The sequence below is a fragment of the Grammomys surdaster genome, unplaced genomic scaffold, assembly GCF_004785775.1.
Source record: "Grammomys surdaster isolate TR1022 unplaced genomic scaffold, NIH_TR_1.0 126278, whole genome shotgun sequence".
Classification (NCBI taxonomy): Eukaryota; Metazoa; Chordata; class Mammalia; order Rodentia; family Muridae; genus Grammomys; species Grammomys surdaster.
This window is the reverse complement of record NW_021621078.1, coordinates 3,324,242-3,351,026: the sequence shown is the minus strand read 5'-3', so window position 1 is coordinate 3,351,026 and position 26,785 is coordinate 3,324,242. Positions and strand designations below refer to the sequence as shown.

General features: G+C 41.1%; 1 protein-coding gene across 2 annotated transcripts in view; it reads left to right on the top strand.

The window, feature by feature from the left end:
* The window catches only part of Nf1 (neurofibromin 1), a 244,273-nt gene extending 218,445 nt beyond the window's left edge, over nucleotides 1–25,828 (top strand). For both annotated transcript variants that reach the window (XM_028759210.1, XM_028759209.1), the window contains 11 exons: nucleotides 2,163–2,289; nucleotides 3,543–3,674; nucleotides 4,731–4,866; nucleotides 6,822–6,979; nucleotides 11,986–12,108; nucleotides 12,696–12,826; nucleotides 13,172–13,272; nucleotides 16,119–16,261; nucleotides 16,592–16,638; nucleotides 17,711–17,927; nucleotides 24,908–25,828. In XM_028759210.1, coding sequence (XP_028615043.1) covers nucleotides 2,163–2,289; nucleotides 3,543–3,674; nucleotides 4,731–4,866; nucleotides 6,822–6,979; nucleotides 11,986–12,108; nucleotides 12,696–12,826; nucleotides 13,172–13,272; nucleotides 16,119–16,261; nucleotides 16,592–16,638; nucleotides 17,711–17,927; nucleotides 24,908–25,050 — 1,458 coding nt within the window. In that variant the 3' untranslated portion in view covers nucleotides 25,051–25,828. The remainder of the gene's footprint in view (nucleotides 1–2,162; nucleotides 2,290–3,542; nucleotides 3,675–4,730; nucleotides 4,867–6,821; nucleotides 6,980–11,985; nucleotides 12,109–12,695; nucleotides 12,827–13,171; nucleotides 13,273–16,118; nucleotides 16,262–16,591; nucleotides 16,639–17,710; nucleotides 17,928–24,907) is intronic.
* Nucleotides 25,829–26,785: the final 957 nt, after the last annotated feature.

Here is a 26,785-nt window from a genome sequence, read left to right as displayed (position 1 = left end):
AAGCAAATACATTTTTTAATTTTAAAATAATACTGAAGAAGAATAACAGCTACCACACCAGGCCCTGTGCATTTATTACTAGTTATCATCATTGTTTAGTAACATTCTTCATCCTGGTTTATTTTTATTTATAACACTGTGGGGTGGGGGGCATGCACACGCATGGCTATTTTTTCAGTTATTCAATAAGAAAAATTATTTTTATTGAACTTGTACTTGAAGAAAAATCTGTACAATTAGTAACATGTAAGGAGATGGAGAATCTACAGACAATTTTTTAATATTTAATTCTACTGCCCCCCCATTTGCCAAGTCTCACTTTAAAGTATACCATTTGCAGCCCCCTTCACATTGATCAGTGTAGGTGGGGGTTGGATTTTGGTTCAGAGTGTAGAGGATAAGATAAAGCAGCACAGAATTAGGCTAGCGATATGGCTTAGCAAGCAGAGGCACTTAGTACCTAGCCTGACGCCCCACGTTCAGTTCCCAGGCCTCACATAGTGGAGGCACATGTGTGCTAAGTAAATGAAAACTGTTATTTCAAAGCCAATGCAAAAGTATATGTCTTTTGTTTTGGAGAAAAACGGAAACAGCTTTAGAGAAAAGAGAATGTTCTTTTGAAGAAAATGTGTGTACACATGTGCATGCATTCAAAATTATTTTGAAATGAACTGAGCTATGTGGAAACAAAACATTGCCTGAGTGTGAAGATACCTGGTCTAGAGTGTTTGTTTGTTTGTTTGTTTGTTTGTTGTATAGAATGTTTCCCTACATGTATATCATGTGTATCACATGTGAGCCCTGAGGTTAGAAGAAAATCATCTGGAACTGGAATTACAGGTGATTGTGAACTGACCTTATAGGAGTTCAGGGAAGTGTTCTCAGGTCCTCTGTAAGAGCAGCAAGTGTTCTTAACTACTGTGCCATCTCTCCCGCCCCTAAAGTGCTTGCTCAGTGTGTATAATGTGATATAGACCCAAAACAGCTGGAAGTCTAGGAAGTGTGAAACTAAATTATAGGTAGAAGATCCCTTGAAGTTTATCAGTCAGACCTCTGTTCACAGAATGGAAAGGAGTAAAGAAGTTACTGGAATATGTCTGGTTCTGAGCTAGCCCCTTCTGTACTAACTTCATGCTCTGTTGTGGGGTTGATTGAGATAATGGTAGTTGCAAGTGATGGCTAGCTATTGGCTATTTGTATATTAAGAGGATTTACAAATAAAATATATAATCTGAAGAGCATTTTCTTTCTTTTAATCAGAGTTAATAGAGTTTATTAAAATCATCAGACTATTCTCTAGGATGGCAGAGCTAGAGTAGTAGTGCTTACCTCTAGGTTCTACTCCTCGACAGGCTGAAGCAGAGGCAACATAATGCGGAGTCCCTATAGGAGCTGGATACCAGCAGACAAATGTAGCTGGGCATTTGGTTAATGGCTGTAATCTTAGCACATGAGAGGTATAGACAGAGAATCAGGAGTTAGCCAGCCTTTGCTACATAGCAGGTTGAAGGCCAGCCTGGGATAGATGAGATCCCATTTCCAAAGGCCAAAACAATTATTCTAAATTGTGTATTTTAGGGTTGCAGATATAGCTCAGGGGTAAGAGTACTTGCCTAGCATGCATAAGACCCTGAGTTCAATCCCCAGGACCCCCTGACCCCAACATACATACACATACACACTATCATGTTGGAAATTAAAGCAATTTGAGTTATCCACTATCTTATTATTTATCTTGTTTACTGTCTTACACCAGTTAATTTATAATAGCTTAAATGTTCTTATAGGGGTGTCTGTTATCTAAAAATAATTTCTCTGAAACTGAAAGAATTATTTAGCATGTCAGAGCTGTTGAACATAAGTAAGAAAGTGAGTTTTTAAACAAAAATATCTGAGCCTGCCGGGCGGTGGTGGCGCACACCTTTAATCCCAGCACTTGGGAGGCAGAAGCAGGCGGATTTTTGAGTTCAAGGCCAGCCTGATCTACAGAGTGAGTTCCAGGACAGCCCGGGCTACACGGAGAAACCCTGTCTCGAAAAAAAAAACAAAAAAAATCTGAGCCAAGAATATAAAGTAGACTTGGGGTTCTAGTACTGAAAAATGAAAAGGGAAATTTCTGTGTGAACTCCACCAACTATCTAACTCCTGATTGTTTTTAATAGAGTCCAGAAGAAGTATTTATGGCAATCCGGAATCCTCTGGAATGGCACTGCAAGCAAATGGATCACTTTGTCGGACTCAACTTCAACTCTAATTTTAACTTTGCACTAGTTGGACACCTCTTAAAAGGTAAAGAAGCTTTTTGTTAGAATGTTTTGTGAAATTGTATCTAGAAGCCAAAAGTAACTAAGAAGAATTGATTACTTGAGATAAATTGCTGTAATCTAGCACGTATGTTTTACTTTAAAATGAAAACCGTATTTGTACAAGTTGTTTCAATTAGTATTTAACTAGAACCTAGTTTATATATCAGACCTTAAAGAACAAAGTAGTTAATAGTAAACCTCCCAAGACTTCATTGCTGTGTTACTAGAACACCGCACATGATGCCATTTCAGGGTGTGTATCACGAATGTTAGTGTACAACGTTCAGAATCCAGAAGGCCTAGGGATAAGCTCAGTTGTAGAACACTTGGGTTCGGTTTCCAGCATTGCCAAAGATCATTGCTGTTTCTATAGCTAACCATCTCCAATAGACAGACCTGGTGCTCTTCTACCCAGTTTTAACTGCTCATTGCCGGCTTCAGAGCTCCAGAGCCATGCTTTATGAAAGTGCTTATTTATAAAATAAGTAAATAATGTTAAGCTAGGCATGATGGTACCTACCTTTAATCTCAGCACTTGGGAGGCAGAGGCAGGTAGATCTCTGTGCGTTCAAGGTCATCCTTAGCTTCATAGTGAGACACTGTCTAAAAAAAATCAGGAAAAAAAAAAGAAAAAAGAAAAACAAAAAAGAAAGAACAAATGAAAAAATAATTTTTAAATATGTATTTATTTTATTTTCTGTGTATGAGTGGTTTGCCTGTGTGTATATGAGTAGTACCTGTGTACTTGTTACCTGAGATGGCCAGAAGACACACTAGATCCCCTGGAACTAGAGGTGTAGGCAGTTGTGAACCCCTCTGTGGGAACCAAACCCTGATCCTTAACTTCTGAGTCATTGCTGTAGCCCCAAAGGAGAAACACTGTTTAAGTATTAGCACCCTTACTTCAGATGAAGTCTCAAGGGGAACTTGAATGCTCAGTTTTGTTTGTATTTATTTCTAACCTCTATGCTTCTTTAGGAAGGAAAATCAAGAATGCACTTTCTTTCCTAATGCTTTCTCCTTTAGGGTTTCAGGGAACATTCTCTCTACACATTGTGGGGTACTTAATCTTATGTATAATTAACTTCACATTTTTATGTTTTACCTTCACAAATGGCTATTCTTGGGTGGCAGGAATTTTCTTTTTCTTGTAGAGTTACTTGTCACAGCATAAGAGCTCAAACAGTTGTTCCTGGACTAATTAACTGGTTATTTGTTTTTGTTTTCTTTTTATAGGGTACAGGCATCCTTCACCTGTCATTGTCGCAAGAACAGTCAGAATTTTGCATACACTACTAACTCTCGTTAACAAACATAGAAATTGTGACAAATTTGAGGTGAATACACAGAGTGTGGCTTACTTAGCAGGTAAACGCACAAAATTGACAAAATCCGCCTGGCTCTCATTGTCGTAGAATCTCCACATGACCCCTTGCCTGGCTCTCAGTGTCATAGAATCTCCACATGACCCCTTGCCTGGCTCTCAGTGTCATAGAATCTCCACATGACCCCTTGCCTGGCTCTCACTGACGTAGAATCTCCGCATGACCCCTTGCCTGGCTCTCACTGTCGTAGAATCTCCACATGACCCCTTGCCATTTGTGGGCCTTTGCAACTAGTCGTTAGTCTAGTAGAATATTCACAGTTCAGGCCTTTGGTATTTGAAGTTGTAAAGGTTTTACCAAAATAGTTTTCATTATAAAAGAATTTGCACTGGAATCTGAAATGTAGTAATATCAAATCACCTCAGCCCATCACGGCAGACTATTGTAGCCTTCTTTTTGTCCTCTGGAAATTTCATAAGCATCACTTGTTATAGCCTCTCAAAATGGACACGATGCTTCACACCAGTCTACTGCTGTCTCCACTCCAGTCTCCTACAGGGCTTCTGCCTCTTCATTATTAATTCTTTTACCTGGGGTGCCTGTCCAGTTCCCACTATTTTACTAAACGGCTGGCTTTCGTATGTCTTCTCTGACATTTCTCTACTGTATTCTATTCACAGAATGCAGTTTGAGGTATGGTTTGATGGAAGATGCCCATTCTCACTTTAGCGAATCTCTGGTTTTGCCAGCTTGTTTGATTTTAAGCATGCAACCTTGAACAAGCCATTTTATATCCCAAAATATTTTATTAGTGCATTTCAGATCTATGCCCTGCCTAATTTTTGTGATTATTGAAAGCAGATATGCAATCAAGTTCTTGAGAAAGTAAGATGTTTATCAAATTGCTTCATTTTATGTGTATGCAGTCTTCCAAAGCAGTCTGTAAACTCTGGAGGATAAGTCTGTCCTACGTGTTTAACACATCATCCTCTCACTCTCCGGGGCTTTTTATGTACATAAAAATAGTACATAGTAATGGTAATAGCCTAAGTTTGGAAGAAATGAAGCCTGTTTTATCAGCTTTTCCTTTTTCTGTTAGCTCTACTCACAGTGTCTGAAGAGGTTCGAAGTCGCTGTAGCCTCAAGCATAGGAAGTCCCTTCTTCTTACTGATATTTCAATGGAAAATGTTCCTATGGATACATATCCCATTCATCATGGTGACCCCAGCTATAGGTAAGTGGACACAGTCTCATAATTATATAGCTGTAGGCAGGCTTTAGTGTCCATGTGATGGAGACCAGCAGTAGAGGGCTCTAGAAGGGAGCAGAGTGGTAGCTCCAGTTGGTCTAGCAAGTGTAGCTCTCCAAGTTTACTTGACAGGCGCATGTATTTTATATAGGCAGTATTAAAGTTATTCTAGTCTGCTCTGATACTATCATTAGTTCACCTCTTTACACACAAAAAGTTTAGTTGCAGAAAAGGACCTGAGGAAAAATCTATCATGAAATACAAGCACCATTGCATCCCTGATGATAAGAACTAAGAGTGGCCAGAAGGATCTGCTGAGTGGGTAAAAACACTTGTATTCTTACAGAGATCTCGGGTTCTCTCAGTTCCCAACACTGACATGATTGCCCATAGCCATCTGTAGCTTAGATTCCAGAGGATCTGACATTCTCTTTTGACTACCTTGGACACCAGACAACATTGTACATATACATACATGCAGGCAAGACACTCATACACATAGAGTAAATAATATTTTAAAAAACAACAACAAGTGATGTAGATTGGTAAAAAAACATTTACAGGAACTGTTTATTAATGCCGTTAACATTAAAAACCTTTCTGTAGTGTAGTTTTATTGTTATTGCTTTGAAATAAGCTCTATATGTCTCGGGCTGGTCTGGAACTCACTATGTAAAGTAGACAGACCTTGAACTCAGAGAGATCAGCCCCCACCAAGTGCTGGGATTAAAGGCATTCACCACTATGCCCAGCTTCTGTAGTGTAGGTATGATAGAATCATAGAATTATGACTACTGTTATGCATGGCTTTATGTAGATTTTTCCCCAATATAACATGAAGTTACATTAAAATGCCATCTTTGGGGTATTATTCTGTAATGTGAATTAAACAAACATTTTTAAGGTTTGATACAGTGTTGAACATAAGAAAGTAATCTTTGAGAAATTATGACATTAAACTAACTAATATCTTGCTTTTTTATAGTAAAAAGACTCCTCCCCAAGGACTTGACTGAAACTGCAACAGTTTATGCAGGTTTTCCTAATAAACACAGTGCTCAGCAGCCTTACTCTTCAGCCATTGCCATGATTTTATTTCTTTGACCCTTTTGGTTATGGAAAGGAAAAAGTAACGTAGTTGCCTGTATTCAGGAAAGCTCAATTCTCAAACTTAATTTTATCAGTTTTTGTTTTTGTTTTTTTTTGGTTTTTCGAGACAGGGTTTCTCTGTGTAGTCCGGGCTGTCCTGGAGCTCACTCTGTAGACCAGGCTGGCCTCGAACTCAGAAATCCACCTGCCTCTGCATCCCAAGTGCTGGGATTAAAGGCATGCGCCACCACTGCCTGGCTTTTATCAGTTTTTAAATAATTCAGTTATGTAATTGCCTACTTAGACTTATTTTCCCTGATTATAAAATTCAGTGCAATAAGTTCAAGAGATCTATTATTCAGCATCAGTTAATGATAGTGTATTTATCTATATTTGAAAAGTGCTAAGATAATGGATGTTAAGTGTTCTCACCACAATAAATGGCAAATATGTAGGTAATATAAGCATAATAATATAATAGCATATTTAGGCATGTTCAAATACCTTTATTAAAAACATTCAGTAAAAATATGTACTCTTTTCTTGTCAAATTAAAAAGTTTGGAGCAATGTGTGGTAGCAAATGCCTGTAGTCCCAACACTTCATGAGGTGGAAACAGGAGACTCCTTAGCTATATGTTGAGTTGAGGCCAGCCTCAGCTACCTAAGACCCTGTTCAAAGACAAACAAAATAGGAGCTGAAGATGTAGCTCAGCTGATAGAGGATTTTTCTCTGGTGTGCAGAGGCCCTGAGTTCAATCCCAGTGCTGCAGAAACTGATTGACTGAGGTGTGCACACCTGTTGGTCTTCTGACTGTTAATTAATTCTTCTAAATTGTTTAACTTTTTCAGGACACTAAAGGAGAACCAGCCATGGTCCCCTCCCAAAGGTTCAGAAGGATACCTTGCAGCCACCTACCCAGCTGTAGGCCAGACCAGTCCTCGAGCCAGGAAATCCATGAGCTTGGACATGGGACAGCCTTCTCAGGCCAACACCAAAAAATTGCTTGGTTAGTTTATCTTTATTTTGTATAAATTTGTACATTATTGTTACTGTGTAAAATGGTTAGTTACTTTCCCTCTTGGAAAATTATTTCAAACTATATAGATTGCCAACATTTACTGTTTTAATGTAAAGCAAAATATTTTGTGACTTTTAAATTTCTTTTAATTTTGTGTGTGTGAATGTTTTGCCTGCATTTGTATGGATGTATACCACATGTGTACCTGGTGCTCATGGCTGCCAGAAGGGCATTGTATCCCTTAGAACTGAAGTTACAGACATTTGTGAGCTTCCTGTGCTTCCTGGGAACTGATGCCACGGCCTCTGGAAGAGTAGAAGTGTTCTTCCTCACTGAGCCGTCTCTCCAGCCCTTGTGTAGCTTTTCTAAGGAAGTTTGATTTTGATAGATGAGTTTGGTCCAGCCTTATCTTCAGCCAGAGAAATGAGAGTGAGACTTTGGAATGGCTTTGGGTTTGATTTGGTTTTTATTTATTTGTTTTTAATTTCTATTTTCAAGTACTGTGGCTTTTGATTTGGGAGCAGTAGGTGGTAGTGATCAGAGTCATTAGATATTTAGAGGAAAAGAAAGGAAGCAGTGCTGTGTTAGTGGGCTGAAATGTGACGTCCCTAAAATACCATTCGAAAGCAGAATGGACCACTGAAATCTGGGACCACATAATCTTTGAAACAACAAAAACACAAGGTATGCCGGGCGGTGGTGGCGCACGCCTTTAATCCCAGCACTCGGGAGGCAGAGGCAGGCGGATTTCTGAGTTCGAGGCCAGCCTGGTCTACAGAGTGAGTTCCAGGACAGCCCGGGCTATACAGAGAAACCCTGTCTCGAAAAACCAAAAAAAAAAAAAAAAAAACACAAGGTATTTTTTAATCACTATAAGACGATATTCCTTTTAGAAATTCTTATCTGGGGGGCTGGAGAGATGGCTCAGTGGTTAAGAGCACTGACTGCTCTTCCAGAGGTCCTGAGTTCAAATCCCAGCAACCACATGGTGGCTCACAACCATCTGTAATGAGATTGGATGCCCTCTTCTGGTGTGCCTGATGACAGCTACAGTGAATTCATATATAATAAATAAATAAATATTTTTTTTAAAAAAAGAAATTCTTATCTGTGTGTGTGCATGCAGACAGGTGGGGATTGGAGGCCAGCTTAGAGCTGTCAGTTCTTTCTTTCCACCTTTGTGTGAGTTCTGGGCATTGGACTCAGGTTGTCAGGCCACAATGCAAGTGCTTTTACCCCTGAGCCATCTTGTCGGCCCAAGATAATGATTCTTGATAGTTACCATTGCTTAGTTCTCTCAATATTCCTATGAGAAAGGCTTGCACAGTGCTAAGGCTGTCATGTCCAGTAACTGATAAGTGAGTTCCTCAAAGAGAACATTCACTGACCCACAGAACAAATGTGAGCCAGTGCTTGTTTGCCGTCTGTTGGCTGCTGCTTTGATTGTTACTCAGCTCTGTTGGTGTCTGACCAGTGATAAGTAATGAGTGTAGGTCTCGGTTACCCACACAAACATACTTAGCATCTTGAGATAGTATTATGAACATGTTTGCTCCTAAGGAAATCAGTGAGCAGAAATGTTGAAAGGAGAAATAACAAATGCCAGTCCTTGTTACAGATCTGTTCAGTTTGCTCTGTGACCTCTCTTCTGTTTGAGTTCCCTTCTGTTAATCCTGTGTCATCAATAATTCCTAGGCGTTTCCTGGTTACTTTGTGTTTTACAATGATGAACTTTCATGCCAAAGAAGTTGTAAGTGAAAAACTAACCTCAGAGAAAATGCAGTATTGAAAGACTTCAAAACGTGTTTTAAGTAGAAAAAATAAGGTCTCTGCCCTTCAGAGAGGGGTTATCCTTTGGTGGATTATCATGACTTAAAATTAGCTGACAGCAACAGTGTATGGCAGGTGACATTAAAGCAATGATGTTTGACATGACTGAGGCTCGTAGGAGATTAAGAGGTAATATTTGAGCCAGATCTTAAAAATTTAGAACATGCTAGCCAGGTGGACACAGGATAAGGAAAGGCATGCGTGCAAGAGAGGAAGCATGTTGAGGGGAGAGAGTGGGGGCAGTTGGCAGTGGGTCAGAGCATTGTAGCAGCCGGGTGGGAAGCGAGTCTGGAGAAGCACAGTGTGGCTGTGAAGGACTACTGACTGGTCGGTGGCTCAGCTGCAGTCCCAGCCGCTCTCTGGTAGCAGTGGAGGCAGAGGCAGGCGCATCTCTAGGAGGGCAGCCTGGTCTATGCAGTGAGTGCCAGGATAGCCAGGGGTACATGGAGAGATCCCATCTCAAAACAACAGCAAAGATTTATCATATCCAACAGAGATCTTCATTAAGGAAGGAACAATATGCAGTTTTTACTTTTTTGGGCACATTTTCCTGACAGCAATGTAGAGAAAATTCTTTTTTAAGGGGACTATTTACGAGATCGATTTGGCCGTCTAAGGGGAAAACCCAGAGCCATTGCACAGTAAAGCAGGAGCTCTGTGTGAGGTGTGTTTCCAAAGGAGAGTGAACAGCAAGGAGTGATGGACCGGGTGGAAAGAGAGAAGATTATAAAAGATGTCATGGGTTTCTGGCTTCAAAAACTGTCAATCAGGTTGTGATAGTGCTGCCAATGATTCTCATGAGGTAAAGGCAAGTTAGAGGCCAGCCTGGGCCACATAATGTGTTTCAGGCCAGCCCAGGCTAAATAGTGGACCCCATTGGTAAATTAAATTATGTTAAATAGCACTTCCCTGGCTGGGCTGGAACTATTGTTCTCTCCTACTAGCTACATATCTAGAAGAAAGCAACCCAGAGTGTTGAAGACTGACCTCCAGGCAGCTAGGAGGAGGGTTTCAAAGCCCACCCCTACAGTGACATACTTCCTCTAACAAGGCCACACCCACTCCAACAAAGTCACACCCATAAGAGTGCCACTCCCTGGGCAAAGCATATTCAAACCACCACAGATGGTCAGCAGAGACCGGTGAGCACTAAAGAGCAGGAGGGCTGCTGTGCTCTTTCACTTAGGGCGACTGTGGGGAGCAGCAGTGCACACCTACATTTATTTCCAAGCTGGGAGGAGAGTTTTGAGTGTATTCATCTTAAAGAACCTATCAGTGAACTATATGTGATGAGGCATGCCCAGTGGCGGGTGGATCTCTGTGAGTTCAAAGACACCCAGAGCTACATAGTAGAGTGACTGTCTCAAAAATCAAACAAGCAAACTGATGAGTATTTGAAGCGTTAGATAACTATGCTGTAGGAAGAGGAGATGACAAAGTACAAGTGAAGGGATGGTAGGACAAGATCAATAGTGTGCAGCCTACCTCTAAGCACATAGAAAGCACTAGTGGGTTTCAGGGAACTGGAATTTTCAGCCTGGTCAGTACAGGATCCTTAGCAATGTGACTACAGGCTAACCACTCAACCACTCATGGCTTCTTACATTTGCATGAAAGGAAGAGACTGGCGTGGGTGTAGATTTCTTTGGCCTTGATATTTGTGATTTGTGATCATTCATTAGTCTTGGTGTGTGAGGACAACAGAACACTGTACTCTCAAATATCAAGTGTCAGATCTTGTAATATTGGCTTCAATTCTGGCTTTAAGAATGAATTCATTTGCCGGGCGGTGGTGGCGCACGCCTTTAATCCCAGCACTTGGGAGGCAGAGACAGGTGGATTTCTGAGTTTGAGGCCAGCCTGTTCTACAGACTGAGTTCCAGGACAGCCAGAACTACACAGAGAAACCCTGTCTCAAAAAACCAAAAAAAAAAAAAAAAAAAGAAGAGGAAGAAGAATGAATTCATTTAAGATACGCAGACTTTTCCCTTTTCCCATGCGTGTGCTCCTGATCATTAAACCAGGGTATAGGAACTCCTCAAGAAGACCAACAGAGTCAACTGACTTGGTCCCTTCGGACTCTCAGAGTCTGAACCACCAACCAAAGAGTATACACAGGCTGGACCTAGGCCTCCCCACTCATATGTAGCAGATGTGCAGCTTGACCTTGATGTGGGTCCTGAACAACTGGAACGGGGGCTATCCCAAAAGCTGTCGCCTGGACGTGGGATATGTTCTTCTAGCTGGACTGCTCCATCTGGCCTAGTGGGAGAGGAAGCATCTAGCCTAACAGAGACTTGAAGTGCCAGGGTGGGAGTTACCCAGGGGGTCCGTATTTGCTCAAAGGAGAAGGGGAGGGGAGCTAGGGAAAGGATTGTGGGAGGGGGTGACCGAGAGGGGGGCAGTGAATGGGAAGTAAAGTAAGTAAGAAAAATTAAATTAAAACTAAAACAAACAAATACAGGGAACTTAACTCACTAGCAAGTTCTCCACCGAGCTACATACTCAGCCCCAGGTTGTTTTTTAGAACTGCTACAAGAGACATTCTCTGAGCAAAGATAGATAAATTCTGAATAATCTCTAAAAATACTTCTACTTAAATAAGAGAAAGACGTTTAAATACCAGTATACAAGATTGGGTATGCACTCAAAGCCAAGTGTGAGATGGGACCATTTGTTGCCCTTTTGAAGTATTTCCTTGTGTGATTTTTAGTATTTCTGAGCATGCATATCTTTACAACTTAAAGTCATACTTTAATTTTTACCTGTATTTGGAGATTGCTCATCTGTTAGTGACTATTTCTTGATAACCAACTCAATTTCCTTACTTAAAGTGGCCATTTAAGTTCTTCTATACTTTGCACTGATCAAAATCTAGTCCTTGTATTTGTTATGGATACTTGTTCTTCTTGGTGGAGTCTAGTTTATATTCTTGGGATAGTGAATATAACCTACAGTTCCTCTTTAGGCCAGTAAAGATCCTCCTTTTCTGGAAAGCTGTGGGGCCAGACCCCTTAAAAAGGAAATGGAGAATAATGCTAAGAAATTTTGCTCAAGGGATGTCTCAGCTTGTACTCAGAACTAAAAGCTTAAATGATTAGAATATTGCTATTTGTAGACACTGTGGTTAATAAACTTTAATATTCTGTAACTTTTGTTTATAGGAACAAGAAAAAGTTTTGATCACTTGATATCAGATACAAAGGCTCCTAAAAGACAAGAAATGGAATCAGGGATTACAACACCCCCGAAAATGAGAAGAGTGGCGGAAACTGATTATGAAATGGGTGAGAAACAAAGCTGATTAGTAATGAAGATCGTTGCAAACTGTGAGGAACATTTACTGCCATCCAGGCCTTAGGGGCTTTAGGGTACAATACAGAAATGTATACTCTTGCTCTACTCTCTCTAGCTCTTAAGTTGGCAGGAAAAGAAATCGGCCAGTTATTGTGGTAAATGCCAGTGGAACGTGCTGAAGGGGCAGAAGCAGGAGGATCACATACTTGAGATCTGCCTGGGCTACACTTGAAAAGGCAGGAAGATCTCCATGAGTTCAAGAATAGCCAGGTCTACATAGGCAGTTCCAGGCCAGCCAGAGATACATAGAGAGGTCATACCTCAAAAAAAAAAAAAAAAGTTTATTCTGTGTGTGTGTGTGTGTGTGTGTGTGTGTGTGTGTGTGTGTGTTACCAGCTCTGCAAGTCACTAGCTGATTGTTACATTACAGCATACATAACAGCTCTGTATGATAGTGATATTGATAATTAAGATGTTTATTTAAAGAACTTTGATTTTAAGATGTAACATTAAAATATATGGAGTAAAATATACTCTCTTAATATAACTATGTACATTAATCCATATCCTACTGCAGAGACCCAAAGGATTTCCTCCCCGCAGCAGCACCCACATTTACGGAAAGTCTCAGTGTCTGAATCAAATGTTCTGCTGGATGAAGAAGTACTTACTGACCCAAAGATCCAAGCACTGCTTCTTACTGTTCTGGTAAGGGGAACACTCCCTCCACCCCCAATTTACTCATTCATTCATTCATTTTTGAAGCAGGGTTTCACTATGTATCCCTGGCTGTCCTGTAACTCTGTAGACAAGGCTGGCCTTGAAAATTCCCAGAGATCCACCTGCCTCTGCCTCCCAAGTTGTAAGATTAAAGATGTGTACCACTACTCCTGGCAGGATTTTCCTTTTTGAGGGTTTTTCCCCCTCAATTTTTTATTCCAGTCTGCTCTTAGCAGGCCCTTAAATATTACAAACATGAAAAGAAGATGTTTTCACTTCATTAAAGTAGAAAGTTTCAGTATAAATTGTTTACCTTTTTTTGTATCTTGGCAGGCTACATTGGTAAAATATACTACAGATGAATTTGATCAACGAATTCTTTATGAATATCTAGCAGAGGCCAGTGTTGTGTTTCCCAAAGTGTTTCCTGTTGTGTAAGTATCTCCTGTGGTTGTTACTTGCCTCTGTATCTGTAAAGGTGTAGGAAATTTACTTTTCAGTGATGTCTGCTACCTATAGAGTGGGAAATGTAGCTACCATTTTTGTCATACAGAGAGAGGGCTAACAGTTTTAGAGGCTCAGATTATGTAGAGCTCTGTAGAGGAGTTCATGCTTAGCATGCCAGGGCCCGCGTTTGATCCACAGCACCCAGAACAAAACACATAGCTGAGGGGCTGAAAAGATAGCTCAACATTTATGAGCATGTGTGATTTTGCAGAGGACCCGCGTTCCAGTGGCCCCAGAGGACACTGAACATACATTCACATACCCATACAAGCAACCACACATGCATAGACAGAACTGAAAAGAAAAAATAAATCTTTTTTTAAATTCATACTTTAATAATGGCTAACGCTACTTGGAGCTTATCTATTACCAAAACTGTCTTTGGTTGGTTGGTTGGTTGGTTGGTTGGTTGGTTGGTTGGTTGTTGTTGGTTGGTTGTTGTTGGTTGGTTGGTTTATTTGTTTGTTTTTCCTTAATCTTATTGATTTACTTTAGTGGGTTAGCTTGATGAGTATTACTGTATAGTTTTCTCAAGAGCAGACTGATAGATTGCTCTATTTAAACCAGACTACTGGGCTGGAGAGATGGCTCAGTGGTTAAGAGCACTGACTGTTCTTCCAGAGGTCATGAGTTCAAATCCCAGCAACCACATGGTGGCTCACAACCATCTGTAATGGGATCTGATGCCCTCTTCTGGTGTGTCTGAAGACAGCTACAGTGTACTCATATATAATAAATAAATAAATAAATCTTAAAATAAATAAATAAATAAACCAGACTACTTAGCTGTCTGGGGGTTGGTCTAAATCTTTTCCTTTAAACATTGTTTATTTTAGTGCACACATGTATGACTACAACGACACGTGTGGAGAGGTCAGAGGACAGCTTTAGGGAGTCATGATTCTTCTTCCATCATATTTGTCCTGGAGAGCAAACTAAGATCATCAGTTGTGGCCGCTGTCACCTTTATCCATTGAGCCATTTTGCTAGCCCTTGGTTTTCTTTTTATTAGAATTTCTGTATTTATTTATAGCTGAGTGAAAACAGAATAGCCCTCTTCTCTAAGAGGTTGGTTTTACTTTTAATACTTGAACTTCAAAGCATTTGCTCTACTTTGGTTTCTGTTGCTCTGATAAAACACTGTCCAAAACAGCCTGGGGAAGGGACTGGAGAGATGGGTCAGCAGTTAAAAGCGTGTCTGCTCTTCTAGAGGATTCTGGTTCAACTCCCAGCACCTATAAGTGACTCACAACTGTCTGTAACTGTAGTTCCAGGAGAACTCCTCTACTAGCATCTATAAGCCTCTGTGGACACCAAGCACACATGTGTTGCATAGACATACGTGTAGGCAAAACTGTCATACACATAAAATAAATTTAAAAAGAAAAGCAACTTGAGGAGAAAGGTTTTGTTTCACCTATGGGTTGCAATCCAATCGTTGAGGGACACTGGGGCAGAAACTAAAGCAGAGACCATGCTGGCTTGCTCCTTCTGACTTGATCAGTTATCCTTACCACCCACTTGCCGGGGGCTGGCATAAGTCACAGTGGGTTGTGCCATCCTACATCAGTTACCCGTCAAGAAAACGTTCCACAGACCGTTTTAATGGAGACAGCTCTTCAGCTGAGAGTCCTTCTTCCTGGATATGCCAGCTGACAGCTATGACAGAAAGGTGTTGGCAAATTAAAGAAATGTTAAAAGGGCCTGGGCCTTTGTGTGGAGTGCAGAACAATAATAAAGAGCTCCAAGGTGAAGGATAGATCTGGGGCAGAGGTCTGGCTAAAGCCTTTGCTATATCAGTGCTAAATATTGAGTGATATCTCTTTGTGCAGTGCAGAGCTGTTGGGAGAGCTTTAGTTGGTAGTGAGTTGCTATGCACTCTGGCTGTTGAGAATGAGTTGGAAGAAACAGTGCACACGCAGGAGGGTTGTAGTAAGGAGACTATTCCAGGAGGCCAGTATCTGCAATATATGGAAAGACAGAATTGAAATCATATTTAAGGAGATAAGAATTACAGAACTTGGTACTGGATTGAGTGTTGACTAGGGTAGGTCCCTAAGGAGGACTGCTAGACTTACGGCTTGCAGAGAATAGTGGACAGTAGTGGTTTCATTGCTGAGATGAGTCGTGGGAGAATCCCATGCCATGAAAGGGAAGTAGAATGAATCTGGTGTTGGACATCTTGGAACAACTTATGTAAAACAACTAAAGACACTGTAGTTACACTTTAGTTTAATAAACATGAGTACATCGCTTCAGTTTATTGGGCATCCAACATTTGTTGTTGTCTAATTTCATTTTAAAGTTTCTGAATTTCACATAATTAAGTGTTGCCTTTTTAAAATAGATTTTTACTAATAGATTGCAGCTGATCTGGAAATGATTTCTTTGTAAGATTCCACATGCCACCCCTTCCAAACTGATTTTGCTTTCCTACTTTGGCACTGGTTAGTACTAAATGTCATTTTAACCCTCTACATACATAGAAACAGACAGCCAAGGAGATAAAGTGTACATAGTGTGCTAACTGGCAAATAGAACCAAGCCTCTCTTGGAAAACATTTTCCTTGTTTAGTTTGGCATAGCTACCAGGTATTTGCTGTATCATATTTCCATGATGACTTAAAATGACAGCATTCACTGGATAGTTTAGAAAAACACCAGAAAGTTAAAAGCACTTGTCTCCAGTTTTGCCATGTTGTTCTAAGGAATATGTATTATGCTTTCCAGTAAATCTTTTTATTTAAAATCCATCTGTTTCCTTTTTTTTTAGGCACAATTTGTTGGACTCTAAGATCAATACCCTCTTGTCTTTGTGCCAAGATCCAAATTTGTTAAATCCAATCCATGGAATTGTGCAGAGTGTGGTGTACCACGAGGAGTGCCCTCCACAGTACCAAACGTCTTACCTGCAAAGTAACTAAGTAACCAGGAGAGGGCGCTTGCGAAGCCTGCGCTGTAGCCCCGCTGGAGAATGCCTAGTGTAGAGTTCTCTAAGGATAGGCTCCTTCATGCTTCTCTCCCTTCATGCTGTCTTCTGACTCTCTTAGTTATATGTTCAACATGATAACTGCTTGTCCACTTTGTAAAAATACTGTCTATTTTAAGGACATTTTAGTTATCTTTGACACTGATTTTAAAATGTCTTAAATATATGCATAGATTTTTGTCAGCTATACAGCCTAATTTTTGTTACCATTTAAAGCTGCCTTGCTTGTTATAAGAGTAGCATTTGATTTTTTGCAGGTTTTGGTTTTAATGGCTTATGGAGGTTTGCAGGACCCTTTTCAAAGGTAAGAAAAAAATGTTTTTCTCTAATTTTTGGTATGCCAGAGTCTTTAGCTATATTCATGAGTCTGTTGGAGAATACACATTATCCTCAAACCAAAGTAACATTTCAAAATAAACATTGTTTTAGAAAGATTTTTCCCAACTAGGCAATACCTTTAATATGTGGATATATTAATTTTATCTTAGAAGGGTGTGGAAAACCTCTATAAAATGTGTCTGCCTGTAGACCTCTGTACATGTGACAGTAAATCACACACCTATCTTGTGGCTAGCAAAGAGTATGATACCTGTTAAAATCTGCCTCAGGGACACATTTTTACATCTGGCTGTTATATTGGTTTTTTCTTGGCTGTTCAGTTTCTTTGACTGTCATTTGCTGGTGTACTACATGAAATTGTATTTAATCTTTTTGTAGGTGGTCTCTTAAAATGATTGAAGTTCCTTGAAGGCAGGGGCTTCTGCCCACATACCCTTCACACACACCCTACACACACACACACACACACACACACACACACACACCATGTCCTAGATGCAGGGCTGTTAAATCAAGATGAGTTTTTTATACATTGTTTGAGTTCTAAGAGTTGGATTTAGTTTATTTTGTACTATCTGTTGATATGCACAGGTTGTCCTTAAAGAGATGGGCCTGAAGTCACAGAAGAGTGTCATGCAAGAGTTGTAGCAGGTGGATGGTGGGATGATGATGCTCTGCCCGTCCTCTCTGCTTGGGGACGTTGGTCAGACATCACTGCTAAGGACTGAACTGTCTGAGTGGTCAGTTCCTCTGTCTCTACATGGCTTTCAGAAATGGCAGGTTCATCTGGAAGCTTTTAGGAGAGGCCAAATAAAATTCCAAGCTGTACATTCCATAATTCTCTCTAAATACTACTCCAGACCCCTTTTTAATGATCTAGAATACAAAGGAAGGGAAAAAAAAAAAAAAACAATCCCCCAGATATCAAGTTAACCTTTTTTTTTTTTTTTTTTTTTTTTTTTTTTTTTTTTTTTTTTGCTTCCGAGGGAACTTTTTTTTACAATGGAGCTAAAATAATGTCCTATTTTCCATTACAGCAAACACAAATCCCAGACTATGCTGAGCTCATTGTAAAATTTCTTGATGCCTTGATTGACACGTACTTGCCTGGAATTGATGAAGAAACCAGTGAGGAGTCCCTCTTGACACCCACGTCTCCTTACCCTCCTGCACTGCAGAGCCAGCTTAGTATCACTGCCAACCTTAACCTCTCTAATTCCATGACCTCACTTGCAACTTCCCAGCATTCCCCAGGTCAGTAAACGTGATCTTTATGTGACTGTGAGCAATGATAACACGATACCAACATTAGGAACTCTCTTGTGGTCACACTGTAGCAGATGTTGGTCCTTTTCCTCAAGAGGTTCCCTTTACAATTCTTTTCTATGTAACTGAATGTTGTTACTCTTCAGAGCTGTATGCTTTCCAACAGGTTGAATAGCAGAGAGGGAAATGCATAGTGATGTTTAGTATTCAAATAGAATTGGACCAGAAGTACAAACTAAGCTATATTACCTATAAGTGAACAGAACTATAGTTCTTTTATCAATTATACCAACATTACCCTAAGGCCTTATATGTCCCTGGTACAGTATACCATAAAACACATATATACAAAGTCTAATAGTCACCCCATGTTATTGCTGGTAACAACAGGTCAGCCATCCATCAGCCACTAGCCAGCCTGAAGGTCTGGGATTAGGTAAAAAAAAAAAAAAAAAAAAAAAAAATAGACAAAAAGTCCTTATAAGAAAATAACATCTTGGAGCTGCGGAGATAACTAGCTTGGTAGAGTGCTTCCCTTGAAAGCCTAAGGACCTGAGTTTAGTCCCTAGAACTCACATTTTGAAAAGGTATTTGTGGGGCTGGAGAGATGGCTCAGCGGTTAAGAGCACTGACTGCTCTTCCAGAGGTCCTGAGTTCAAATCCCAGCAACCACATGGTGGCTCACAACCATCCGTAACGAGATTGGATGCCCTATTCTGGTGTGTCCGAAGACAGCGACAGTGTACTCATAAATAAAATAAATAAATAAATCTTTAAAAAAAAAAAAAAAAAAGAAAAGAAAAGGTATTTGTGGAGGTACATGATTGTAATCCCAGCACCTGGGAGGTTGAGGCAGAAGAATACCTACCTGTGACTGAATAGCCCCTAGCCTAGTCTACTTGGAGAGTTCCAGCCAGTGATATGTAGGTGTGTGCCTACATACACACACACACACACACACACACACACACACACACACGAAAAAGAAATCTTAAAACCCACCATTATAATCCTTACTGTAGAGTCACTGTTGGATCAAGTGAAAAAAGTAAACCAGGGGAATTTTGGGTTTTATTTATTTATTATTTATCATTTACTTATATTCTGAGTCAAGGTCTCAATGTATAGCCCTAGCTGGCCTAGAACTCTCTATGTAAACTAGGCTGGCCCAAACTCACAGAGATCTGCCTACTTTGCCTCCCAGTGTCAGGATTAAAGATGTATGTAATCATAGACAATAAAATTTAGAACTCTATACAGTGAGCAGTCATAGGTAAGAGTCCCCAAGGAACTAAGAGGAAATGAGTCCCTGAGACATCAGGAGTGGCATCTGCCCAACTCCAGGCTCAGTTACTGTCTGTCTGAAGTAATAGCTTCATAAGCTCTGCTTGAGCCAAGAGGCGATGCTCACTGCCGAGCACTACCACTGCTGTGTGAATGGAGAAGACAGTGTGCAGTGGCAACAAGCTGATGTTTGGGAAGCATTTGAAGCACCCCTCCCCCTCCCCAGGCTAGCTGTCTGGCTGCCCTCCATCTCATGACAGTCCTCTTGCTTCAGTTCCTAAAGTATTAGGTTTACAAGGTGTGTGCTGCCAGACCCAGCTAAATACTTATTTTGTGAGTGTGTATTAGACACTTTCACAAATTTAAATAATTTTCTTAGCCAGACAATGATTATGCAAGCCTTTAATCTCAGTATTTGAGAGCCAAAGGAAGGTGGATCTGTCTGAGTTCCAGAAAAGCCTGGTCTACAGAGTGAGTTCTAGGATATCCAGGGCTACACAGAGAAACCCTGACTCAGGAGGGAAAAAAGTTTTCTTTTACATTTTTTTTAATGTGTATGAATAATTGACCTGTGTGTATGCATCTTGTGTATGCATTTCTTGTGGCAGCCAGAAGAGGGCATTAGATCGTCTGTAATTTAAGTTACAGACAGTTGGAAGCTGCTAGAAATTGAACCCAGGTCCTCTGAGAAAGCAGCCAGTGCCCTTAACCTCTGAGCCATCTCTCCAGGCCCTATTTTCACACATTTAAAGATGAGAGACGTCCTCAATACAGGACCTTGATAGTCTATGGGTGTTAGTATTGAGTTTTAAGTGAAAGTTATTTCTTACTGATCAGTGGTATTTAACACATTCTAAGACACAGTTCTTTTTTTTTTCCTTAAACATAAATTAATGTTGAATTGCTTTGTAGAAAATAACCATAATTGGAGCCAGGAAAAGGGCTCATTGGATAGAGGTGTTTGTATGCAACTCTGTTCCCAAGAGTTGTCTTTTGATAGCCACACTTAAACTCATGCACAACTATACACACACACACACACACACACACACACACACACACACACACAAAGTCATTTTCAGCTACATAGTGAGTTCCAGGGTTTCTCTGTATAGCCCTGGCTGTCCTGGAACTCACTCTGTAGACCAGGCTGGCCTCGAACTCAGAAATCCACCTGCCTCTGCCTCCCAAGTGCTGGGATTAAAGGCGTGCGCCACCACTGCCCAGCCCAGTTGCCACTTCTACCTGCTGTATCTTTGGTTAACCAAAAACTTTGGGACATCAACAAAGAAGCAGGCCAAAGACTTTGAAGAAAAGGTTGGGTTTTTTTTTTGGGGGGGGGGGTTGTTTTTGTTTGTTTGTTTGTTTAGCTTAGAAAATAATTGTTTCTCCCATCCCCTAAAATAAAGCTGACCCCATCAGCAAACCAAACCCATCCTAAAACCCACCCCACCATAAAACTGTGTGCTATGTCATTCATGCTGTAAAGATGAGTGTCATTAATTGACTCTCAAGAGTAGGAAGGAATGTGGCACGTTGCTGCCTGATGGAGAAAGGGCCTGTTTACTTCATGCAGTCTTTATATCGCTGCAGAGATGAAGAAGCGGTGGTGCAGTAGGAAAAGCCTGTCTGTTCTTGGAATCCCTGCAGTGCTGAGTCTGTGTGTCCAGTCCCACAAGTGCCTCTCAGTATACACTCACCATCTCTCCACAGATGCATTGCCTACAGCATAAGCATCAGCTACAGCTGTCACACTTAGCTTCCTTTTAAGATGTTTGTGTTCTTTACATTAGCTTTAGTAATTTTACAAATTCCATCATTAAATTGAAGTCCTTTGTATTTGCCCTAAACCTCCATTTGCTTATTACTTAATCTCTTTTATTCCAGGTATTAGAAACATCTTAGTTTATTTTTAAAAAGTTATTTTAAAGCCGGGCAGTGGTGGCACACGCCGTTAATCCCAGCACTTGGGAGGCAGAGGCAGGCGGATTTCTGAGTTCGAGGCCAGCCTGGTCTACAGAGTGAGTTCCAGGACAACCAGGAGTACACAGAGAAACCCTGTCTTGAAAAACTGAAAAAAAAAAAAAAAAAAAGTTATTTTATCTGTGCAATTCAAAAAAGTCCTTCATATAGATTGTTATCCAACTTTCCTTGCAGCCCTGTAAAATAGGCAGTGTGCCCTTAACCCTCAGACTGAGCAGAAGCGGAGATCAGAGAGTAGCTTAGAGGAGGGCATGCAGCTGCTTTGGTTCCACCTTCAGCATCCAGATCATTCATTCTTAATACAGAGGCAGCAAGAGTCCTCCCAGTTAAGACACAGACTTTCGGGCTGAAAACATAGCTTGGTGGTGGAGTGCTGTGAGCATACGTGTGGCCCTGTGTTCATTCTCTGCCCACAAACAAGACTTAAGCTTCATCCTTCAGCATGGTTGCCATCTCGTGTGGAGAAAAGAGTTTTCCAACAAGTCTGCTCTGCTGTTTATAGAGAACTGAGCAATGCTGTCTGAACCCAAGTAGGCTCCTGTACAGGTGACATCTGAGTTCTCACTCGCCTCACTTTCTACTGTGACTTCTTAATATATTTCCTTACGTGTGTTAGTATTTGTGTGTTATTTTCCAGGGAGGAGCTGTAGATGAGTGGTAACAAGATAATCATGTTCTGATACCTGCCTTCAAGGAACTCAGGCCATTGTAGGGAGGCAGGCTAGCATCTGAGTGTAATTTCCCAGTTCTCCCAGCTCACACAGTCCACAGTGTTAGCCAACGCCTGCTAGTGCCTCATCTTCATCTGGAGCCAGCCCAGCTCGCTAAATGCTGAGAGTGCCGGTGCTCTGCTGCCCTGCATGCTTGTAACCAGCTTCCAGTCTGAGTACAGCGGCTGTCCAGAGGTTTCACTAGCAGGTTGGGACACAGAAGCTTCAGCTCTCTGTCCTTTTGGTGGAGCCTTCTGGTTTCTTTGATCTCACGGATTTTTGCTTTTGTACCCATGGAAGGAAGAAAGGGAGGGAGGGAGGGAGGGAGGGAGGGAGGGAGGAAGGAAGGAAGGAAGGAAGGAAGGAAGGAAGGAAGGAAGGAAGGAAGGAAGGAAGGGAAGGAGGACCTGGTGCCTTAGGGGTATAAGAACACAGAATACAAAACTTTCAGTGGAGATGTGCAAGGTCGGGCATTTGTCTCAAAAGGGAAGTAAAGCCTGTGTCAGCACAGGATTCTGTTCATGCGAGCAGTCTGCATCCTTCAGCAGCACATGGAGGCATTTCTAGATTCTACTGTTGAGGTGAGGTGTGAAAGAATGCTCACAAATTACCAGAAGAAAATGATCTGAGTACTAGGTTCACTCCATTCCCCGGGCCCTGCTTTCCTAAGACTGTGTTGGTGTAAATATAATTTATTTTCATTGCTTTTTAAAAGACAGCTCTTCTAAAACTCGTTTATAATATCTACCTTTTATTTATTCTTTGACCTTTTTTTATACATATTCAGTGCTCTCCAAAATATTTCTGCAGTTTTCTCCTTGATCTTTATAGTAAGATTTGTTTGTCCTAATTAGACGTAGGGACCCTGTCACACTGTATTTATTTGCCTTTGACTTCCTCATTAGGAAATAAGATGTAGGGAACAGATTCCCGTTAAGGAAATAACCTCAGTTGAGAGAACTTGGGACTTGAAGTCACAGGTCACGTGCACATGTCAGAGACAAGATATACTGATGTCAGAAGCACTGACAACCTTTGTTACTTCAGAGGGAAGCTGGCTAGCAAGCATTTCTCCTTCCAATGCACATGGTGTCATTCCACACTGCCAAGCAAAGGCTGTGAACTAGAGGGCTCTAGCTATCACATTTGAAAGTGGAAGCATTTGTTGCAAACCAACAGTTATTGAAAGTGATTAGCTAGATTTTATTTTATTTTATTTTATTTTATTTTATTTTATTTTTTGGTTTTTCGAGACAGGTCTCTCTGTGTAGCCCTGGCTGTCCTGGAACTCACTCTGTAGACCAGGCTGGCCTCAAACTCAGAAATCCGCCTGCCTCTGCCTCCCAAGTGCTGGGATTAAAGGCCTGCGCCACCACCACCCGGCTAGCTAGATTTTATAAGAAAAAAAAAAAAACATGAATAATAACTGGTCCCTTTCTGGGTGTTTTTGGCCAAGCTAAAGAGATAAGATGTTTATGCAGGGTGTGGTTATAGGCAAAAGCCAATGACTGCAAGGAGGGCAGAGAAGGCGGTTCTGGTGGGGGACAGATGGGAGAGGATGGAGTGGAGCGGTACTGAGTGGAGGACGTGTCTGTCATCCAGAGAAGTCATCCCAGGTGCAGTTCTTGTCCTCAGCCTACAAACTGCTGCATGGATGTGTTCCATTTCCTGTAACACAATAAATACCACATGGCTTGATGAAATAATACTTTTTTGCACCCAAATGGAAATGTTTCCTTTCCCAAATGTAATGATTCTTTTCAAATTCAAGTAGTACATAAAGTTAAAGTTAGACCTGCGATAATGCTGTGGGATATGACATCTGGACAGATGTTTTCCGCCTACCTGCCTCCATTTCTTTCATCCTTTTTTTTTTTTTTTTTAACATGGGTTGTCTTTCCCTCCTCCTCCTCCTCCTATGTCTGTGAACAGTTTATACTAGCTACCAGAAAGCGTCTTGTCAGTGGTTATGCTAGAAATGAGCACAGTATCTATTTTGGAAGCAAACTCTTTTGAAGGGTAGAGGGCAGAAATGTGCACAGATCATAAGTTTACAGTGTAATGAACATTTTAGAAGCAAACCCACTTAAAATGAAAATCTAGGGCCACGCACAGTGGCACACACCTTTAACTTTGGTGCTCTGAAGGCAGAGGCAGGCAGATCTCTGTGAGTTCCAGGACAGCCTGGTCTACATACCAAGTTTCAAGATATCTAGGGCACAGAGATACCGTCTCAATCAATCAACTAATGATCAAAAATCTGTATCAGGGATCATGAAGGGTCATGCTCACTGCCTAAACTGCCTTCTTTACCTCCTTCAGACACTTCTATCTTCATTTGTAACCTTTATCAATGTGCTGAGATCTTTTTAAAATACACCCTTTTGTTCTGATTACCTTTCTGAAAATAACTTTTACCTTATTTGTAAAATATATCATACCTGAGAGAGAGATGTCATCTGCTTGAAAAAGGTTGAGAAAAGCGTAGTTACTCACCATGATTGAAAAGAAGCCAAGGTCCTGGGCATAGCCCGTGTGGTAGGTCACCTTTTCAGGAAATGCTCTCATTCCTCCAGAACAGGCATTGAAGCCCATTAAATGAGAAGCATATGCCTTTTTATGAAATGACAGATATGCAAAAAGATGGATGCATGGCTACAAGCTGCCCTCTGCTGGATACTTCTGGTATGACTCGGAGAAGGTGCTCTCCTAGGCTTCCTCAGTGGCTAGCCTTTCATTCTACCTCCCTCCTGCTGTTCTTTTGACTTCTCTTTTCTCTTATGCTGTTTCACTACAATGATAGCAAATTCAGGTTAGCAAAGTATGAGGCTCTGTATGTGACAAGGCCTTTATAAATGTCCTGGCAGTTTACTTTTAATATGGAACGTGCTGGAACTGTTCACCAGGTCGTATCTCACCTACAAGCAATGAGATTGGGTCCTAGAGCTAGCATCGGGAGAGGAGGAGTAACCAGCTGTTCTTTCTCTCCAGGAATTGACAAGGAGAACGTTGAACTCTCCCCCACCACTGGCCACTGTAACAGTGGACGGACTCGCCATGGATCCGCAAGCCAAGTGCAGAAGCAAAGAAGTGCTGGCAGTTTCAAACGTAATAGCATCAAGAAGATCGTGTGAAGAGTTCTTTGTTTCACTCTTCAAACCAACCTAACAAGGCTTCTCACTAGTGACCCCTCACCCCCCGCACTGCTGCACTTCGTGTCTTATGATCCCATCTGGTCTGCCGTGTTGCCAGATGAGCAACTCTTGGAGCATTGCCTAAGTTTAATGCTGCTTTTCTTGGATGTTTTTCCTTCTACTTTGGCATGTGTCTGTTTGAGCACTTGTTCTGAGGATTGCAGAGAAAGCAGACAGTCAGGAAGCCTGACTGAGAGCGTGGACTGTGGACATGGATGAACCCTCCAGTGCTGCCGCCGCTGCTGCCGCCTCTGCTGCCAGCCACAGCCGTACACAGAGGATGGCTTTCTGAGTTCCCGTCTTACAGAGTGAGGGGTCGTCTTATATACACACAAGTTTGGGGGAGAAATCATATTTTAACCCCAGTATATTTAATCTTCTAGCTGTGGACTTTTTTTACCTTGTGAAGTTGAAGGAACCACAGAGGCCAAGCCTCAATGAAGCCACAGACCAGGGACTGGGGGAGGGGGACAAACTAGTATTTTGTAACGGATTCATAAGAAATACTAACATTTGAGTATTAGCAATAAGTACAGGAAAATAAGCATGACACACACATCTTAACATTGCTGAATTAAAGGTATTGGTTCTGAGGCCTTAAACATACTTGGTCATCCAAACTGGGTAATTTTCTTTCCTGTTGATTATCTTTTAATTTTTATATATGAAGGTGTTCTCCTCCTCCTCCTCCTCCTCCTCCTCCTCCTCCTCCGCCTCCTCCTCCGTTTGCTCCTCCTCCTTCTCCTCTTCCTCTTCTTCCTCCGCCTCCTTCCTCTTCCTCTTCTTCCTCCTCTCCTTCTTCTTCCCCCTCCCCCCCTTTTTTTTTTTTTTTTTTTGTAAACCAAGACTATACTAAGTATAGAAACTACACTTGTTTTTGCACTTGCTTTCTCCTCTCTCCTAAGTGATTCTAAGCAGGGTAATTAGCAGACAGAGTGTTGAGACTTGTTTCCACTAGGTAATTTTCATAGCTGTTTCCATTAGCTCCATAGCAAAATGGAATGGTACGTGACATAGGGTAGGTGATATTTTTATTTTGTTAAATAATTTTCCAAGAAACAGAATATGCTGTATATTATCATAAATTTCTTTGATAAAATGTATTTTTTAAATCTTTTAATCTTACTCCTCTCCTCCAAATAAAATCAAGAATCTCTAGCAAAACATTTGGATTCTATCTGATAGGATTACATTAGTCACTGTGAAGTCTGGGCAGCCTGCATGGCGTGGATACAGGACCTCTAGGATTGCTGCTGTGCAGAATGGCTGGACCAGTGTGACTCAGGCCCTTCCGTGGGATGCACACCCAGCTGCTTCATGGTACCTGCAGTATGCAAGACAGTTTGACTTGAGTTAGCACAGTAGTCCATGGAGGCTCTCATTTAAGATTGAACTATATTTATTTTTAAAAGGTATTATCCCTCTACTCCCAGGTTCCCTTCATATATTAAGACATAATGGCTTTGGGAGGGACCAAAGAAACCCAGTAGGGTGTGGATGGGTCCTGTAGTGCTGGCTCACTAGTGGATTTCAGTAAGTTCAACTCCACAGCTAAGTCAATAAACAATGGTACATTTGATTATTCTGACTTTAATAATATAACACATTTCACACTTATCCATACAGTAACACTGTAATATGTTAATGTAAATAAAATTGCTTTTGATATTCAGAA